The 21,217-nt window shown below is 45.3% G+C and overlaps 1 protein-coding gene across 3 annotated transcripts in view; it reads left to right on the top strand.

Moving 5' to 3' along the window:
* Window positions 1-21,217, top strand: part of PCNX3 (pecanex 3) — a 707,803-nt gene that overhangs the window by 208,557 nt on the left and 478,029 nt on the right. For all 3 annotated transcript variants that reach the window (XM_069207883.1, XM_069207884.1, XM_069207882.1), the window contains one exon: window positions 1,459-1,491. In XM_069207883.1, coding sequence (XP_069063984.1) covers window positions 1,459-1,491 — 33 coding nt within the window. The remainder of the gene's footprint in view (window positions 1-1,458; window positions 1,492-21,217) is intronic.

Genomic DNA, 21,217 nt, shown 5'->3' with positions numbered 1-21,217 from the left:
AAAAGGGCTCTAGTTGTTTGTAGTTTTCAGAGTTCAGAAAATACCAAATGCACTCCAAACACCTAGTCCAATATTTTTCCAATTCTCTGTAGTAAGGATACATAGAAACCAAATGAAGTTAAAGTCCTTTATTGTGTGTGACATAATCAGTTCTTCCACCTTGACAGATTCTATCTGTCCACTCTAAATCCCCAATTTAATTAGCAAATCATGTGTATCCCATATATAGAATGATAGGATCTGCACTAAGGGCTGTAGGGGCACATCGATAACTTCATAGATGTGCTCAGTAGGTGAACCAATACCGGATATATTGGGTCTCCCCGGAAGGGAAATTGCCCGCCTTGTGTATTTCAGGCAATATATATATATATACAGGGGGCTTGTGGTGTTGAACATATAGTTATATTTCATATCCTAAGTAAGGCAGAGATCCCGCCAATGGGTTAGCTTGTTTTGAATCCGTTTGGTGATGTCTGGGCGTGGATTGTCTGAAAGTTTCAGATAAGCATGTCTGTCTAAAAGTTGCCTATCTGTCTCTGCTATATAGTCTTCTTTATTTATGATAACAATATTTCCCCCTTTGTCTGCTTCCTTAATCATCACTATCTTGGGCTGTTGAGTAAGTTTATTGAGTGCCCTGCGTTCTTCTATGGTTAAATTGTGTTTATATTCAGCTTGAAAATGATCCTCAAATGTCTGTAGATCCTTAGTGACTGTCTTGTAAAATTTATCAGTACTGTTTTCTGGAGGTAAATGGGGTATTCAAGTAGATTTGGGTCTAAGCCCAATGTCCAGACTTAAGTTTGGTGAAATATCCAAGTCTATTTAGGATATACAGGATATACAATTACTGTTAATCTCAGACTGATGCTCCTTCTTTTATGACCGAGATTTTATCAGACTTGGATATCTCACCCAACTTCAGCCTGGAGAGTGGGCTTAGACCCAAATCTACTTTTATACCCCACTTACATCCAGACAACAGTATTGATACTTTTAACAGGATAATTTCATGCTAAATATAAACACAAGAAGCACAACCTTCTAAAACTGCTCATGGAAAGTTGCAGGTTTTCCTTAGAAAGTGCTCTAAACACTTGTGGTCGTCTGCACAATAGATTCTTACCCATTTATTTTACTAAGAATATAACTGTTCACTATATATAGGCGCCGTCTGGTACAGGAAGTAGACTAGTAGAACCAAGAATATATGGTACTATTGTGCAGTTTGACTTATTGCACTGCTGCCTGGATAGGATTAGTCAAATAACTTTCTGCTAATGTTCTGGAGAGTGGCAAAACCATTTTCAAAAGAAACCTGAACTCTGACCCGTAGCCAAGTTTCATCAGCAAACCCTCTGTCTTTTGTACATCTCTTGCAGTTCATTTAGTGTTTCTTTGGCAAAAGAGATGTATTCTGATTTATTTTTGTTTTCTTTATTTCTCTCCATTTAGAGTGTCCAACCTGATGCTGCATCTCCAATGCATGTAAGTAACTGTGTGCCTTTTCCAGTGGTGAACTGAGGGTGGGATTGCGCTCAGAATTACTGAAGGGGTTGATCCCAGTAAAACGGGAACCTCTGTATCCAGGCAAAGGAAGAAGCAGGCAGTAGTAGTTCAGCATCATGTGTTCTCCAGTATTTGGTCTTTCTTAGATTCACATGCTTGAATCATCTCTGTTGTCAATGGTAACATTACTGTAGCAGTTAAACATACCGCTAAAGCTGTAACAAGGGCGATTTAGTGGCCTAGTCACATCATTTAGAATGAATCAAACTTCAGCCAGAGACAGTCTGAAGACCACATTCTGAGAGGCCACCATGCTTCTGATTTCTACTGCATGCCTTTTGAAGGGAGTTCCCTTTCTGCTCAATTTTACTGAGGTAAGTCCTTTTTTCTTTAGGTTTCTTTTTACTGGTTAGTTAATAGGTGTGGTTACTGAAGAAGCCTTCCATTCCTGTGTTACCAACATCTTTTTGGACCTTGGGACTCTTATGATAAAAAGAGATGAACATCGTAAAGATAGTATTTATTGCCTACACCCATCTCACAAGCCTGAAGAGTACAAGACATGCCATGCACAAACGTTGTCTGCAAAAACCTTGAAGGTTAGGGAGGAAAGGCTTTTGTTGCTACTTCAAAAATAAAGGGAGGAAGGTGCTTCAGATGAGGAATCAAACCTTTTTTCAAATACATCTAAAAAGACCAATAAGAGCTCTCAGTCTAAAGAAAAACACAGTTGTCTCTGAAACAGTTCCATTAGAAGATCCACCTACCTCAAAGCAAGCTATGGAACAATCCAAGCAGCACAGTGAATTTCCTGAGGTAATATAGGGGCATAAGAAGCCTAAGTTTCAACTACAACCATCTTCACCAAGGTAGCCACATACTCACTCAAAAACTCCATCTCCACAGCTTCAGAACATCCCATTTTCTCTCCTAAATTTCCCCTCACCGTCATAATGGATCACATGATGAGCCATACCATCCAAGGAATTTTGAACCTTTGGAGAAGAGTCCCAACTATTTCATTAGTAACCACACCACAAATAGGAAACCTACTATGGTAACAGCACTGTCCTAATCACGAGACAAATAAAAACCCAATAGCATTGGTGAGAGATTTAAGAATAATTCTGGCAGACTATTAGGTAATTTCCAGGTAAGAATCTACTGCAAGTTACCCCAAGTCAGGGTCCGCACAAAGCTACTGTTAGTTCTCAACTGACAGAACCGGTTACACAGACTGTATCTCCAGAATAAACACCACATACTGCTAATTTGCCTTCTACACTCACTCCAACAGAGTTCACATCTGATAATGACCAGGATGACACAAGGCACTCATCAAAAACCCCTGATTGGAATGATTTTATGGCTCTGTTGTGGGGTTCTCCAACGCGACCTACTGACTGTGGGATATTCCACTTGATTGTGTAGCAGATTTCATGCCATTATTAAAAAAATCTCTAAACTATTTGATTTGCTCATTCCACTTAAAGCCTTAGACTGTTTTCTGTGCGACTTTTGAGATGCTCCTAGGAAATCACTAAGATCAGTTCTGCTTATCAGTCGTATATGAAATGAATTCAAGTCATGCAGATTCCAGCAGTAGTATCTGCAGTAGTCTGTAGACTGGACAACAAGTACAAAGCACCAGACACTACACCAACATATTTAAGAAGGTCAGGGAATCTTTTCCGTTCCTTGCACAGCATCTTCTAAAAGCAAAGACCTTGAGGATATTGGGAAAAGAGTTTCATCTGCAATAACAACCTTCAGAGCTGCAAATGCCCTTGCATTTTTAGTTTGCTTTGACCAACAGGTGTGGTCTGACCTACCCTCTATTCTGGAACAGAAGATATAAAGGAATGAGGCACTAACTATTCTGAGTGAGGAGAAATAACATTTGTTGCAATCATAGATGCATCAGTGGACTTACCAAACACAGGATTCAGTAAGTTGGTGGAAGTGGCTGTCCTAGAAGGGCAGGGGTGGCTGGGTTCTTCTTTTAGACCAGAAGTGCAAAATAGAATTTTATACATTCTGTTTTTTAGAAACCAGTAGATGAGGCTCCAAAGCATAAAAACGGAAATGAAAACAGCCAGATAGCTGCGGACAACATCCCTTTTGGCCATATAGTGGTAGAGCCACCCTATAAAGGGGGATATCCGCAGTACAGCTATCAACCATACCATGTGCAGCATCAACCAGATCTTATTCCATACAGGCCATAAACAACATCATATTTGAGAAGTATACCAAGACAAAGAAGTGCTTGCTCAGTCCACATTGCAGTGTACTGGAAGAAGACCGTGATGTAGCGCAGGTACCAGTCACCAAGAAACACTGCCAGTTTGTGGAAATATTTCCTTTTGCTGAAAAGCTTGGAGCTTAATCACAAAAGACAGATGAGTCCTCGAACTATTGGAAAAGGATGCTTTTGAGTTTATCAAAACATCTCCATAAACATCACCAACCAGTTTGCAATATCTACATCTAAAAAGGTGCAAAAGAAAATAATTCTCTCCATGATGCAAAATAGGAAACTAAAAAGGCATAACCAAATCCCAGAAAAATTCAGGATTCTATTCTCAGTTCTTTTAATCATACAAATGACAGGAGAATGAACCACTGTTTTCCTTAAGAAACAAACGTTTTGCATGTTATTCCTGCAGGAAATCTTTCAACTTTTTAAACCTGCAAGATGCCTATTTGCACATTCCTGCTCGCTCCAGCCATTGAAAATATCTGTGTTTCCAGGTGGATGGTTGCCACTATCATTTCAAAGTACTGCCTCCGGTCTGAAGTCAGCGCCAAGGATATTTACAAAATGCTTGTCGCCAGTCACAGTTCATTTAAAGAAACAAGGCCATCAAGTTTTTCCATATTTGGGCCCCTGGCTGATTAAATAAAGGTTCATTGTACAGCATGGTCAGAAATTCAAGTCAATCATGTTTGAGCTTACTCCGGTATTAAGGATTAAAAGTCAACATGCAGAAGTCTTTAATAAGTTAGTGTACCAAAATTCAATTTCTGGGATCAATTTTGAATACAAGGAAAGGAAAACTGTTGCTTCCCGAGAAGAAGTTAAACGGGTTGCAAGACCTATCAACCCAAACACAGTCTTAACAGACAGAATATGGTACAATAATTCAAATGTCTTATAGCCATATTCTCTCTTGTATTCCATTGATTCCTCTCTGACTTTTGCATGTGTGTCCTCTCCACGAGTAAATGGACAGTCAAAGGCTCCGTGTAGAAGGGCATTTCAATGACAATATCGAAGTAATAATAAAGATGAAAGACAGATGGGGTGGTGGATGAAAAGGTACAACATGTCTAAGGGTCACAGTTTCCTCATAGAGCCCGCAGTGTTTATTATGATGTTGTAAGAATGGGAAGCCCATCTCCTTGTTGGTAAACAGGACAATACAATTTTGTATATAATTAAACAAGGAAGAACCAAATTAAAGGAGTTATTGAAAGAAGCACAGGGCCTCTGATATTGGACAATACAGCACAGAGTAGTCTTTAACAGTAGAACATCTGTAGCAGCAAGACAGCAAGTGGGGAAGATGCCCTTAGTCACAGTGCACCTGATTGTCACAAATAGGACTTCATATCCAGATTGACAAGATGTTTGGAATTGGGGCAAACTGAAGAATGTTTTTGTTTTTTTGCAACAGATGGAAATTACAAATGCAAATTCCATGAAAGCAGGTAGAGGTTCCCAGGATCTTGGGAGAATGCCCTATCGACCATTGATGTTTGCACATGCTTTTGACATTTTTCCCTTAGTACCGCAGGTGCTAAGGAAGGTGAGAAGGGAACCATGCTGATTTAATTCTCCTTGCACCAGCATGGCCAGGGCAATTTTGGTTTTTGGCATGGCTTATGCTCTTGAAAGCTTTGCAAATGTCTGTTTGTGCTGCCGCAAAACCTCCAGACCAGAGCCAAAGTTCAAATCCAACATCCAGATCCAGGACCTCTGAAGCTCCACTCTTTGCTACTGAACACATTGAATTTTCAAGTCTAGCCATTCCGAAAAACTGCAGAAAAACCCAAGGGCAGGAAAGGTCTGTATCAACAAATAAGACTTACTGTGCTATATGGCGAAGGTTTTGTAACTGGTGTGAACAACAAAATGTACGTTCTATGTTTGCAATTCTTCATCAGATCCTTCACTATCTTTTAATTGTTGCCTGGTTGGGCTTAGTCCTTGTCTGTGCTGAAGTTCATGTGGCTTGAAACTTCCATTTCAGAAAATAACTTGATAAACCTTTATTTTATCATAACATGAGAAAATACTTTTCAAAGGCATGACTGAGAACCCAAAGCTGCACTAGCAATTTTGTCAGACCAGCCCTCTGGTCAGTGGAGGGGCAAGCCCTACTGCTTCTGTTCTTTTGTTAACTGGGAGCTGATGTTTTAGCACTGCTGCAAAACCAGCTGTCAGTTACAAACCGACCACCGGTGAAAAACCGGATCCTACCCTTCCAGCCTTTCTAGGGAAACACCCGATGCCTGCCACGATCAGTCCAGCCCTCTTCCCACAATAAGTAAGGGCCATATGTACAAACACTTTTTCTCATAGACACAGAATGGGGAAAAACCTTTGCTACATCTGGCCCAAAATCCCCAGGGATTTGGCAACTCAATATAGTCCTGACACAGCTTATGCAAGCACCATTCAATCTGATTCATAGGGCATGAATAAAGTGCCTCTCATGGAAGGTAGCCCTAATTTTGGCATTAACATCAGCTTGTAGAGTCGATGAAATGCAGCCCTTCTGATGAAAAAGCAATTTCTCCAAGTTCACACTGATAGAGGTGTAGTATTCAGAAATACCCCCAAATTTATGTCTAAAGTACCTTCAGAGTTCCAACTGAATGAGCCAGTTCTGTTTAAAGTATTTTTTTTTTCTTTCAAATCCAACAACATTCTGTTGATATAAGAAGATGTTTGAAATTCTGTCTGGAGAGAACTGATAGTTTTAGGAGGTCAGATAAGCTTTTGATCGCATTTGGCAACCCACATAAGAGATGAGTCATTTTCAATTAGTGCATAGCTCGGTGGGTTGCAGCTGCATGTAGGAAAGTGCCCCTTTTTGACATGGTCATCCCCACTTTTGACCTTGTATTCTATACAGTTTTGACATAAAGTGCACTGTGTTCCTGGTAACCAGGTCCCCAGTGCCAGATTTTTCCCTAAAACTGGGCAATTGTTTCCCAGTTGGCCTAGTAAATGGTACCCCTGGGTATCTAGCGCATGGGTCCCCCAAGGGATGCAGCATGTATTGTGCCACTCCGAGAACCCTCATCTAGCACATGCAGACTGCCATTTCAGGCTGTGTCTATTGTCTTGATGCAGCTAAAAGTTAAAACACAATATTCCACACAGCCTGTGTGCCTTGTTCTCTAAACACTGTAAGCAATATATGTAAGTCACCCTACAGCAGGCTTTACAGCCATAAGGCACTATATTACAAGTGAGGACATGCCTGCAAGAGCAGATATGCCCCTGTTATGTCTTTGTCAATTCTCATATATAGTGAGTGGAAAGGGAAGCTATTTAAGTACATGTGCTGGACACTGCTCGACATGGGTTCCCCAGCTACATGTCTTCACTAAAAATAGGAAGGTTTGGTATCAAACATCTTGTATTAATAAACCCTCACTGATGCCAGTTATGGATTTAATACATGCATCCAGAGGGCACCTTAGAGGTGCCCCCTGAAAACCTACCAACTACCAGTGTGTGCATTGACTAGTTTTAACTAGCCTGCCACCACCAGACATACTTGTGACCACTTAGGGTGAAAGCCTTTCCTCTTCGGCGGTCAGAAACAAAGCTTGCTCTGTGAGCGGTTTTACATACCCTATCTAACAGGAAGACATGCACATTTGCATTCCAGGGCAGGGGGCTTCAAAGAAGCCTACTGCCTTTGGTATGCAAATCTGGCTTCACTAAAAGGACAGATGCGACCCCCATTATTTTTATTTTTTTACATATATTTTATTGATTTTCAGAATAAACAGCACCGTAGAAGTTTACAGAGTACTGGAGGCCCGATATGACTCTCCGTAGATTTAGATCATAGAAAGACTATGCCATGGGTGCCAGCCGAATTCCCAAATATCACACATCAGTATCCTTCCAGGGAATCATCAATGAAAGGAGGTGCTCTCGTGGTTGACCGGACAGGGAGCTCAGGGGGTATAATTTAGATTTAGAGGGATGGACTCATGTCCGAAATTTTCTCGCATTCCCACAGCGCCGACATAAGAAGATGCATCGATTCTGAGGGACTACAAAGATATACCAGGGTGTCGTCGGTATTTAGGGAGACCATATAAGTGGTCTTCCCAGTTGGAATGCCCCATGGATGCTATGTTTGGAGAAGGCTTTCGGCCAGGGGCTCCATAGTCAGCACAAATAGAAGTGGTGAGATGGTACACCCCTGTTGTGTCCCCCTGCCACAAGAGCAAAGACCTTTGCCACCTCTGTACCGGTTTTCTCCCGGGCACAAGAGTCTGTGCCAAGGAGTTGGACCCAACATATATAGTCTGGGCCGATGCCGAATTTCTGCAGCACATGCCACAAGTATTGGCAATGGAGGGAATCAAAGGACTGTTCTAGGACTAGGAACACTAGGGCCATGTCCTCTGGGATGAACTGTGCGGAATGAGAAACACGGGCCAAACAGCTTAAGTTATGTAGGGTTCTGCGTTTAGGAATGAACCAGAATTGTCTGAGTGTACTAATGATGAAAGATGAGTAGGAAGACGAGAGGCTAATATACTACTCACCAGCGTGACATCTAGTTTTAATTGGGAAATCTGCCCGTGTGCTGATTGCGTAGTGGGGTCTTTTTCCAGCTGTGAGACCATGATTATAAATGCCTAAAGCATGGTGTGGGGGAGCCAACCTCATTGTAGCCATTCCCCATGGCCCTCCAAGAGTTTATCCGCTATTATGTCTGTGTATCTGTGATGAAACTCTGCCTGGAAGCTGTCACTTCCAGGAATCCTGAATGTTTTGAGGGACCGGATCTCTGTTATTCCCTACTTAGTGAGAGGCCAATCTAGCTCCTCACAGACGTCCAAGGTAAGTGTGGAAAGTGTCACCTGGGATAGGTAGTCCTCAATGTCACTTATGGGTATATGTGGCGGGGAGGCATAACATAAGCTAAGATGGAAACGGAATATATCATTGATGGTGCTTTGGGAATATACCAGATGGTCTCTGGCATCAGTCATTGTCAGGATAGGGCTGTGGGAGTCCTCCTGCTTGACCAGTTTAGCTAGCATGGGTCCAGTTTTATCATCTTTGGCATGGAGTCGTTGACAAAGAGCTGTGTACAGATGTTTTTCTAGGCGGCACCGTACGTTCCACGGGTTTCGCTCCATTCTTCCAGGCAGTCAGACCTGGATTGAAGATACTGTTCATTTGTCCCAAGTCCTTCTCGAGGTCCTGGATATCCCTCTCTAGCTGTTTGTGGATCCCACATGTGACCTTAAGACAGACTCCCCTCACTATGGAATTCATTGCCTCCCAGTTTGTTGTTTACAGGTGGATGTACCACAATTTTCTTGGAAGTAAAGGGACAGTGATTGTGCAACCGACTGTTATAAGGGGGGGGTCTGCTTCCACTTGCATATGCCATAACTGTATCTCCTGGTGCGTTTCCCAAGAGTAAGAAGCACAGTGTGACAGTCAGAGAAACCGCTGTAGATATACCGCATTTGACGCTTCCGGGGCCAAGCCCTCTGAGATGAGGTAGTAATCCAGGCAACTATGAATGCCTGCTGCAGAGGAGTAACATGAAAACTGCAAGGTGTCTGGGTTGCGAATCCACCATGTATCCTCAAGTCTCAGTTACCTTATCAAAGTACAGGGTGTAGGAAAGTACCCTCTTTTTGGCATGGTTACCCCCACTTTTTGCCTTCTGTCAGTATGCTTTGACTGTTTTCACAGGAATTCTGCTAACCAGGAGGACCCCAGTGACTGTGCTCTTTCCCTCTAAATTTGGTTGTGTAGGACTTTGCACACCCTACAAGTGGTATACTGGTGCCCCCTTGCAAGTCCCTAGTAAATGGTTCTTAGGTACCTAGGCTATTGGGGCACCAGGGATTCCCCATGGGCTGCTGTATGTTTTGGGAGCCAACGCAAAATGTGTCTCTAAGCCAGCCATTGTAGCCTCCCACAATTGGCACAGCCCTGGCACACAGATGAGTCCCTTGTAACTGGTACCAAGGGCCCGGTGGCCAGGGAAGGTCTCTAAGGGCTGCAGCATGTCTTATGCCACCCTGAGAACCCCTCACTCAGCACATGCACACTGCCTCACAGCGTGTGTGTGCTGGTTGGGGAGAAAGAGTCAACATGACTCTCCCCTCAGAGTGCCATGCCCACAACCCCCTGCCTGTGGCATAGGCAAGTCACCCCTCTAGCAGGCATTACAGCCCTAAGGCAGGATGCACTATACCACAGGTGAGCGCATAGCTGCATGAGCACTATGCCCCTACAGTGTCTAAGCCAATTCTTAGACGTTGTAAGTGCAGGGTAGCCATAAAGAGTATATGGTCTGGGAGTTTTTCAAACACGAACTCCTCAGTTCCATAACGGCTACACTGAAATCTGGGAAGTTTGGTACCAAACTTCTCAGCACGATAAACCCACATGGATGTCAGTGTGGGACTTATTGAAAAATGCACCCCTGTTCTCCATAGGCACCTATGTTATTTGGGCCCTCCTTTGACCTCTGCACCTGACCGGCCCTGTGTTGCTGGTGCGATGGCTTTGGGGTTGCCTTGAACCCCCCAACACTGGGCTGCCTATGCCCAGGAGACTGAACTTGTAAGTGCTTTACTTACCTGAGAAACTAAACAATACTTACCTCCCCCAGGAACTGTTGATTTTTGCACTGTGTCCACTTTTAAAATAGCTTATTGCCATTTTTGCCAAAACTGTGTACTACTGTTTTAAATCAAAGTTCTGTACTTACCTGTGTGAACTACCTTACAATATATGTACTTACCTAAAATTTGAATCTTGTGATTCTAAAATCAATTAAGAAAATAATATTTTTCTAATAAAAACCTATTAGCTTGGAGTTAAGTCTTTGAGTGTGTGTTCTCATTTATTGCCTGTGCGTGTACAACAAATGCTTAACACTACCCTCTGATAAGCCTACTGCTCGACCATGTAGTGAATCCCAGTTTGTTTTAATGGGATAGCAGGAGTTAGCTTAGCCGCTGGCTTATAGACTCGTGTCACCGCGCCAAGGCGTCAAGATCAAGCACCAAAGAGAAACAAACAGTAGGTGTTCACACTTAGGGATTTCCCCTCTCTATACTTTCGAGGGATTGTTGATATTAATTGCCGTCCCAAGCATGCCTGTTGTAGGAGGCTGGACTGGCTTGTAGTGAGTACCAAGGGGTACTTACACCTTGCACCAGGCCCAGGTATCCCTTATTAGTGTATAGGGTGTCTAGCAGCTTAGGCTGATAGATAATGGTAGCTTAGCAGAGCAGCTTAGGCTGAACTAGGAGACGAGTGAGGCTCCTACAGTACCACTAGTGTCAAATGCACAATATCATAAGAAAACACAATACACAGATATACTAAAAATAAAGGTACTTTATTTTTATGACAATATGCCAAAAGTATCTCAGTGAGTACCCTCAGTATGAGGATAGCAAATATACACAAGATATATGTACACAATACAAAAAATATGCAGTATAGTATTAGAAAACAGTGCAAACAATGTATAGTTACAATAGGATGCAATGGGGACACATAGGGATAGGGGCAACACAAACCATATACTCCAAAAGTGGAATGCGAACCACAAATGGACCCCAAACCTATGTGACCTTGTAGAGGGTCGCTGGGACTGTAAGAAAACAGTTAGGGTTAGAAAAATAGCCCACCCCAAGACCCTGAAAAGTGAGTGCAAAGTGAACTAAAGTTCCCCAAAGAGCACAGAAGTCGTGATAGGGGAATTCTGCAGGAAAGACCAAAACCAGCAATGCAACAACAATGGATTTCCAGACGAGGGTACCTGTGGAACAAGGGGACCAAGTCCAAAAGTCACGATCAAGTCGAGAGTGGGCAGATGCCCAGGAAACGCCAGCTGTGGGTGCAAAGAAGCTGCTACTGGACAGTAGAAGCTGAGGATTCTGCAGGAACGACAAGGGCTAGAAACTTCCCCTTTGGAGGATGGATGCCCCACGCCGTGGAGAGTCGTGCAGAAGTGTTTTCCTGAAGAAAGAAAGCAAACAAGCCTTGCTAGCTGCAAGTCGTGCGGTTAGGGTTTTTGGATGCTGCTGTGGCCCAGGATGGACCAGGATGTCGCCAATTGCGTCAGGGGACAGAGGGGGCGCCCAGCAAGACAAGGAGCCCTCTCGGAAGCAGGCAGCACCCGCAGAAGTGCCGGAACAGGCACTACGAAGAGGAGTGAAATGGTGCTCACCCGAAGTTGCACAAAGGAGTCCCACGCCGCCGGAGGACAACTCAGGAGGTCGTGCAATGCAGGTTAGAGTGCCGTGGACCCAGGCTTGGCTGTGCACAAAGGATTTCCGCCGGAAGTGCACAGAGGCTGGAGTAGCTGTAAAAGACGCAGTTCCCAGCAATGCAGTCTGGCGTGGGGAAGCAAGGACTTACCTCCACCAAACTTGGACTGAAGAGTCACTGGACTGTGGGAGTCACTTGGACATAGTTGCTGGATTCAAGGGACCTCGCTCGTCGTGCTGAGAGGAGACCCAGGGTACCGGTGATGCAGTTCTTTGGTGCTTGCGGTAGCAGGGGGAAGATTCCGTCGACCCACGGGAGAGTTCTTCAGAGCTTCTAGTGCAGAGACGAGGCAGACTACCCCCACAGCATGCACCACCAGGAAAACAGTCGAGAAGGCGGCAGGATCAGCGTTACAGAGTTGCAGTAGTCGTCTTCGCTACTTTGTTGCAGTGTTGCAGGCTTCCAGCACGGTCAGCAGTCGATTTCTTGGCAGAAGGTGAAGAGAGAGATGCAGAGGAACTCTGATGAGCTCTTGCATTCGTTATCTAAGGAATTCCCCAAAGCAGAGACCCTAAATAGCCAGAAAAGAGGGTTTGGCTACTTAGGAGAGAGGATAGGCTAGCAACACCTGAAGGAGCCTATCAGAAGGAGTCTCTGACGTCACCTGCTGGCCCTGGCCACTCAGAGCAGTCCAGTGTGCCAGCAGCACCTCTGTTTCCAAGATGGCAGAGGTCTGGAGCACACTGGAGGAGCTCTGGGCACCTCCCAGGGGAGGTGCAGGTCAGGGGAGTGGTCACTCCCCTTTCCTTTGTCCAGTTTCGCGCCAGAGCAGGGCTGAGGGGTCCCTGAACCGGTGTAGACTGGCTTATGCAGAAATGGGCACCATCTGTGCCCATGAAAGCATTTCCAGAGGCTGGGGGAGGCTACTCCTCCCCTGCCTGAACACCTTTTTCCAAAGGGAGAGGGTGTAACACCCTCTCTCTGAGGAAGTCCTTTGTTCTGCCTTCCTGGGCCAAGCCTGGCTGGACCCCAGGAGGGCAGAGACCTGTCTGAGGGGTTGGCAGCAGCAGCAGCTGCAGTGAAACCCCTGAAAAGGCAGTTTGGCAGTACCCGGGTCTGTGCTACAGACTCGTGGGATCATGGGATTGTACCAACAATGCCAGGATGGCATAGAGGGGGCAATTCCATGATCTTGGACATGTTACATGGCCGTATTCGGAGTTACTATTGTGAAGCTACACATAGGTAGTGACCTATATGTAGTGCACGCGTGTAATGGTGTCCCCGCACTCACAAAGTCCGGGGAATTGGCCCTGAGCAATGTGGGGGCACCTTGGCTAGTGCCAGGGTGCCCACACACTAAGTAACTTAGCACCCAATCTTTACCAGGTAAAGGTTAGACATATAGGTGACTTATAAGTTACTTAAGTGCAGTGTAAAATGGCTGTGAAATAACGTGGACGTTATTTCACTCAGGCTGCAGTGGCAGGCCTGTGTAAGAATTGTCAGAGCTCCCTATGGGTGGCAAAAGAAATGCTGCAGCCCATAGGGATCTCCTGGAACCCCAATACCCTGGGTACCTCAGTACCATATACTAGGGAATTATAAGGGTGTTCCAGTATGCCAATGTAAATTGGTAAAATTGGTCACTAGCCTGTTAGTGACAATTTGTAAAGAGAGAGCATAACCACTGAGGTTCTGGTTAGCAGAGCCTCAGTGAGACAGTTAGGCATCACACAGGGAACACATACCTATAGGTCACAAACTTATGAGCACTGGGGTCCTGACTAGCAGGGTCCCAGTGACACATAACAAACATACTGAAAACATAGGGTTTTCACTATGAGCACCGGGCCCTGGCTAGCAGGATACCAGTGAGACAGTGAAAACACCTTGACATACACTCACAAACAGGCCAAACGTGGGGGTAACAAGGCTAGAAAGAGGCTACTTTCTCACACCTGTTATCCATTGTTTTGAAATACACCTACGTCAGGGGACCTTGTAGATCTGTATAAATACATCACACTTTAGACAGATAATCAGAGGGATTCCGACCAGAGGGCATCGCCACCATCGCTGATACCGATGCTGCAGTCGTCTTGACGCTGACCCAGTCTTCGTGTCCCTACGGAGTCTGAGATAGAGACCTCATTCCAAGGTAACGAGGGTTCGGGGCTCCTCTCATGGACACGGCTTTGGCAGATTAGGTTTAGCAAACCAAGCTCTCCTTTAGGTAGGAGGTTAGGCCTATTCACATGAGGGTAATAGGGCATATTCCATCTTATATATATATCTTTTTTCATGTATTGCAAAATGGTGGGGGTCTTCATAACAATGACTCTCTTCTTCACAATACTGTTACTTGCTATATTCATTATCCTAATCATTGCAGTCCATGCAACTAATCACAAATTGCAGTTATGTTAAATAAAAAGCTATTATAACTTTACTGCATCTGTGTCATTGCCTGTTGTTGTATGAGACATAATATATCTGTGAGAAAAGGGTAATCTCCGTTTAACCACGACATACCCTGAGATATCTTACTTTGAGACCATGCGTAAGCGACTGCCATAAATCACCTTTTACTATTGTGTTTCTGGTGAGGTACTGCTAGTGAGCCGGTAAGGTTGGGACAACAGTTGCGACTTGTTGCAGGAAAGACTCAGTCGCCTATAAACAAAAGTACTGTTATCCTTAAACCAGCAGTCTTGCTCAGAACAAGAGTCCAAACTACGACAACCACACTACCACAAAATAGAGCATTAGTATTATCTAATTTTGCCACTATCACCCTGTAAGGGGAACACTTGGACTCTGTGCACACTATCTCTCACTTTGACATAGTATACACGGAGCCAACTTCCTGCAATGGGGAAGACATTTTACCCATGTATTGGACACAGATGACTACCTGTGTCCAAGTACATAATGGTAACTCAGAACCTGGCGAGCCCCCAGAGTGCATGGAATCATACAACGAATACTGGCAACAGTATTGGGGTATGATTACGACATGTCTGATACCAAACATCGCTAATAGGGGATACCTTGATCTGGTATAGGGTGATAACACCATAGATGTCCTCTACACACCTGGCCAGCTTTCTACACAGAGGTCATCGGTCAAGTGGTGTAGTATGTAATAGGGAATGGGAACTGTCTAATTTTCCTTTTGAGACACAGTTGCTATCTCCCGCCAGTATGACATATGCATTACGGAAAGAAGCAGCAGCATGGCTACTGATTTTAAAAAGGTAGGAAAATCAATATTACGCGTGTGACCGGGAACGCCTGGTCACGAAGGCAGAACGTCCGGAAAGTGACGTACCGGACTCCTCCTATACGTCATTTCCGCGTCCCGGCGTTTCCACGGCAACGCGGCCAGAGAGGCCGGCGTCCCGAGGTTGCCGGGGTAACCCTGGAGGGTTTCCGGCCCGGGACACGGAAAAGCCCCGGGAACACGGAGGTACAGAGAGAGACGCTGGAGGAGGAGCCCGAGGAGAGCAGCAGAACAAGAAGGAAAGAAGGCCGAGGACGAGGAGGAGATTTCCTGAGACGGCTGGCCGGACGTACCCTACAGAAAAGGTCCTGTATTTCCTGAAAGGTCGGAACCGGGTATCCCTGGCGAAGGAGACCAATGAACGGATCACGAGAACGCCAGCCACGACCCTGGAGGGTCGTGGCTTGACAAGGTACGGTCCTTGTGGGCTCACAAACGGGACACTACTGGGAAAAGGACTGGAGAGGGGTGGTAAAAAGGGGCTGAGTGGGAGGACTTTTCTGACACCGGGACTCCACGTGTGAAACACTTCACGGGCACTAAAAGAACCCCAGACAGTGAGCACTTGGTCCCCCTCCACTCCTCACTTACACAACCCCACCTTTATTTTCCCTATTTTCCCCAGTCTGTCAAGATCTAAGAAAGAAATAGAGGTGGCTATCCACCCCACTTACCGTAGCGTTTTCTGTCCTTTCTGTTTCCGGTACCCTGAGCCTGAAAGCAGCCGAAAGACCACCGGAATAACCTGGAAAAGAGGAGAAAAGAATAGACAGAAGAAACCGTCAGTTAAAGACAAAGATCCCTATCCAAAATCTAAAAGACAAACACTCCACGCTCCCTGGAAACGAACAGTTAACCCTTTAATTTAAAATAAAACACTTACCTGAGCAAAATCAACGCATCTCGGTGCCTTTATACCGTTCGTACTGCCACAACGTGCATACACGTTAATCAGGTAAACTTCGTGGCCTCCCAGCAGGCCATATAAAATCACATATCGACCCTTCAGGCCCAGTATGTGATCACTGTATGAAACGGACACCCAGGGCCACCCAAATCGGCAACCCCTCCCCCATCCACCCCTCCACCACCACCAACGTAACCAGAGAATGAGGTGGCATAGATCTGTCCCCTCCATCGTCATTAAGAATCAAATACAGTCACAACAAATATGCGTCTCCTGTAAGAAGGCTATCAAGGACCTATATTGCCTTAAGCAAGCATGCACATGTCTACGTTTCTCCAAGTGGGCAATGCTTCTGACATTCCACCTTACAATCTTAGTAGTGGGGTCCATGCAGTGCTTGAAATGGTGTGCCTAGAGCCCCCCCTCACGACCCCACCCTGAAAAAGGGGTTCCAAAATGCCAGTGAATGTCACATACACAGATGCATTGAACAAGGATTTATATCAAACAATGTACTTCAACAACTGAAACTCTGGGACCCAACTCCCCCCACCCACTGGGCAGGCCTGCCAAGTAGCCCCATCCAGCTCTAGGCCAGTAGCGGACCTGTAGAGAATGTTCCATTGCCCTGAATACAAGGAACAAAATACTAAATCCCTTGGTACACAAACCAGAAAACAATAATATAATGTGTTTGCTATGCTAGAGGGGAAATCCCAGGAAGGTGTGCAAGGCAGACTGCTCTCAAGCCCCCGCTCCGTATCTCCCAACTCATAGGTGGACGGAGACTCCCATCCCCAAAGGGATATGTAGAGAAAAATAACACGGTCATACAGCACAAACCCAGAGCGTGTTGCTCCACCTCCCTTCTTTACAAATCAAACATTCATGTGAAAGTATAGACCTTCAGTCCGAGGCACCTCCCCGGTACTCTCATATGCAGCCCCAAGGGGGGGCATCATATTGAGGTATCTGGCAAACCATCTTGGTCTCTGGGCAGACTTTTTTTCACTCATGGGTGACCATCGAGTATTATGCGCAGGTTGAGTCCAGTGGAAGGAGTTAATCTAAACCAGTACTATTGTTAGAGGACTTGGGGGCACTGCATTGTTGCTGATAGCAGTTCTCCTGACATCCTGGATGGGTTGGCTGATACGAAGCAGAGGTACGATCTCGACCCTGTCGAGTTTGACTGTGTCTCATTGATTGTGGAAGTGTGTCTAACCATTCACTTACCTCCGATAGATTGAAGAAAAAATGTACTGTGCCAGCGTGCTGGATACGAAGCTTGGCTGCAAATAATAGGCTGTATTTCAAGTTCATATCCCACATCTGCTGATTGACAGCAAGGAATGATTTTCTTTGTTCCTGTACGCGCTGGATGTAGTCTGAGGAAAACGGATATTGGTTTTGATTGAAACGTTTAAAGACCCTGACCCATTGGAGGATAGCATCCCTACCGCAGAAATTTAAAAAGACGGGCTATGATTGCTTATTAGGAGGTTGGGGGGTGCCTGGCCTGGGCAGGGGGGGGGGGACCAACACCCAATGTGCTCTCTATAAATTTGTTCATCATTTCAGAGTTTCTGAGGCATAAGGGATGTAGTTATCCATTCCTCCAGGAATAATTCAGTGTAGGGCCCCTCTGCCTTTTTAGGAAACCCAACAAAGTGAAGGTTATTCCTCTGGGAATGTCCTTCCGCGTCCTCCACCCACTCAGCCAGACATGCCATTAATTTCTGGAGGTCGGTCACTGTGGAGCAGAGGTCGCGAACCTCTTGTTGCAGGACGTCCACATTCTGCTTGGCCTTGGCCAGGCCCTCCGATACCTTGCGTAGGTCTGCACTGAGCAAATTAACCTCAATGGCGACTGCATCAATTTTGTGGCCCACTTCCGTCTTTGAGCCCTGAATCGCTGCCATAAAGTCAGTCACAGAGGGGGTACGGTCTAGGAAGCTGGCCTAGTGTGCGGTGGACACCTATGGTGTTGTCACCTTATTCCAGGGCCAGGCAACCCCTGTTAGTGAATGAAGACTGTGTCTAGGAAGCCAGTGCTGTCTAGAGGTATCTGTGGATGAGCAGCCAAGACTTATCTAGGAGACATTCAAAGCTTATGCAATATATATATATATATATATATATATATATATATATATATATATATATATATATATATATATAGATAGATAGATAGATAGATAGATAGATAGATAGATAGATAGATATAGATAGACATATATGTTTGATGGCATGTGTAGCTGCAGATACACATGCTGTGCATTAGTCCACCATCTAGTGTTGGGCTTGGAGCGTTGCAAGTTGTTTTTCTTCGAAGAAGGGTTTTTCGAGTCACTGGATCGAGTGACTCCTCCTCTTCGGTTCCATTGCGCATGGGCATTGACTCCATTGTTAGATTGTTTTCTTTCCGCCATCGGGTTCAGACGTGTTTCCTCTCGCTCTGAGATTTCGATTCGGAAAACTTTGTAAACTCTCCTTTCCTTGGTATTGTATCGATCAGGCTAATATTCTTCCATCAACACAGCAGTACCGTCGGGAAAACAACTTTGTTCGCCCTTCGGGGCGCGCACGCCCAACTCGGGCCTATTCAGGCCGACCATGTGGAAAACCTCATGGATCGGACTCCATTCTGATTCTCTCCTTGGTGCCACAGACCAGCATCTGGTTTGCAACCTCTGCCTTTTCCCAGACCATCGGGAGGAAAACTGCAAAGCCTGTCGATCCTTCCGATCTAAAAAGACTCTCAGAGACCGAAGAGCAAGAAGGCTCGAAATGGCGTCGAAGAGGGGGGTGGGGGGACATCTCGACGTAGAAGAGGAAGAATTGATGCAGACAGCAGTCTCAGTTCGAGAGTCTGAGCAGGAATCCGAGGAAGACAGACCAGTCACAACTGGAAAACATGTGAGTATGTCTGCCCCTGCACCCTCAGAAAAGAAAAAAACAAAAGGCCTCGGGTACGCCACTGCCAGAAGGCCATGGTTTGGCTCGAAAAAAGACTGTCGGTGACCGACCTCCCAGTTCGGCACCGAAAAAGGCCACTTCTCCGAAAAACCTCAGACAGCAAAAAGCTCCATTCCGACTCCAGTAAACATACATTTTTGGAGTCGAAAATAAGAAAGCCAGTATTGGAGCTGAAACCTTCACCCTCCTCATCTTTTTCGATCCCGAAAAAGCACCCTTCAGTGCCGAAAAGACCAACCTACACAGAGGAACATGGACTTTCAAAAAGACTTAAAGAAAGCCACAAAACATCTGAAGAGGAATTAGAGGTAGAACCAATTCTGGAAATTATGGATGAAAGGCAATCCAGGATCCACATCCATAAAGAAACAGGGAGAATCCTTACAACACCTCCTTTTAAAACAGAGAAAGCTAGCTTTTCAGGAGGAATTGGACACTATGCAGTCTATAGCTAAAGTGCCAAAACAGAAGGAGAAACCACCACCTCCTCAGTCTTTGCCTCCTTATTCTCTCCACCTACCTACCTTTCCTCCCACCAGCCCTACACCAATGCAGTCACTCACTCATTCAGATGGCTCACAACAGGACACTGTTGAGCCATGGGATCTTTATGACACTGATCCCATTCTAAGTATTGATCCAGACAGCTACCCCTCCAAACCGTCACCACCTGAGGATGGTACTGTCTATAGCCAGATCATAACTAGGGCTGCAGCATAGCATATATGGATACCATGCAGACAGAGCCACTAGAAGAGGATTTCTTATTCAACACATTATCCTCAACTCATTCTCTGTACCAATGCCTCCCAATGCTTCCAGGCATGGTAAAACATGCAGACCAGATATTTAACGAACCAGTAAAGGCACGCATTATAACACCTAGAATAGAGAAGAAATACAAACCTGCACCTTCTGACCCTAATTATATCACACATCAGGTACCACCTGATTCTGTTGTAGTTAGCGGTGCCAGGAACAGGGCAAATAGTCAGTCCTCAGCAGATGCACCCCCTCCTGTTAAAGAAAGCAGGAAATTCGATGCTGCGGGGAAAAGAGTTGCGCCTCAGGCAGCAAATCAGTGGAGGATCGCCAACTCGCAAGCACTATTAGCTCGTTATGACAAAGCCCATTGGGACGAGATGCAGGATATAATACAGTATCTCCCCAAAAAACACCAGAAAAGAGCACAACAGGTAGTGGAGGAAGGGCAAGCTATTACAAACAACCAGATAAGATCTGCCCTAGATGCAGCAGATACCGCTGCTAGGAGTGTCAACACAGCAGTCACTATACGTAGGCATGGGTGGCTCCGATCTTCTGGCTTCAAGCCAGAAATACAGCAGGCTGTGTTGAATATGCCTTTCGACAAAAAACATCTTTTTGGGCCGGAGGTAGACACAGCAATCGAAAAATTACGAAAAGACTCAGACACAGCAAAAGCAATGGGTGCACTCTACTCTGCACCATATAGGGGGTCATTTCGTGAGCCTCAATTTCGAGGTGGTTTCAGAACACAGCCCTCAGATGCATCAGCCTCTCAGACAAAGCCAGCCTACCAACCACAGTACCAAAGTGGTGGTTTTAGAGGCACATATAGAGGACAATACCCCAGAAATAGAGGGAAATTCCAGACCTCTAAGCAGCCTGCACAACACCCAAAACAGTGACTTCCTTCATTCCCTTCCACGCCACACCTCTCCTGTGGGGGGGAGACTACAACAGTTCCACGCAAATTGTCAAAATATTACCACAGACAACTGGGTGCTATCAATTATCCGCAAAGGCTATTGCCTAGAATTGATAAACACTCCTCCAAATATACCACCAAGGTTACACAAACTATCCACAGAACACACAATTCTGTTACAAAAAGAGGTCCAGTCTCTCCTACTCAAACAAGCAATAGAATTGGTTCCACGGTCTCAGACAGGAACAGGAGTTTATTCACTATACTTTCTAATTCCCAAAAAAGATGACACCCTCAGGCCAATATTAGACCTCAGGCTCCTCAATCTTT

Source organism: Pleurodeles waltl, chromosome 9 (genome assembly GCF_031143425.1).
Source record: "Pleurodeles waltl isolate 20211129_DDA chromosome 9, aPleWal1.hap1.20221129, whole genome shotgun sequence".
Classification (NCBI taxonomy): domain Eukaryota; kingdom Metazoa; phylum Chordata; class Amphibia; order Caudata; family Salamandridae; genus Pleurodeles; species Pleurodeles waltl.
Note: the sequence above shows the minus strand (reverse complement) of the source record. Positions and strands in the feature narration are given on the sequence as shown.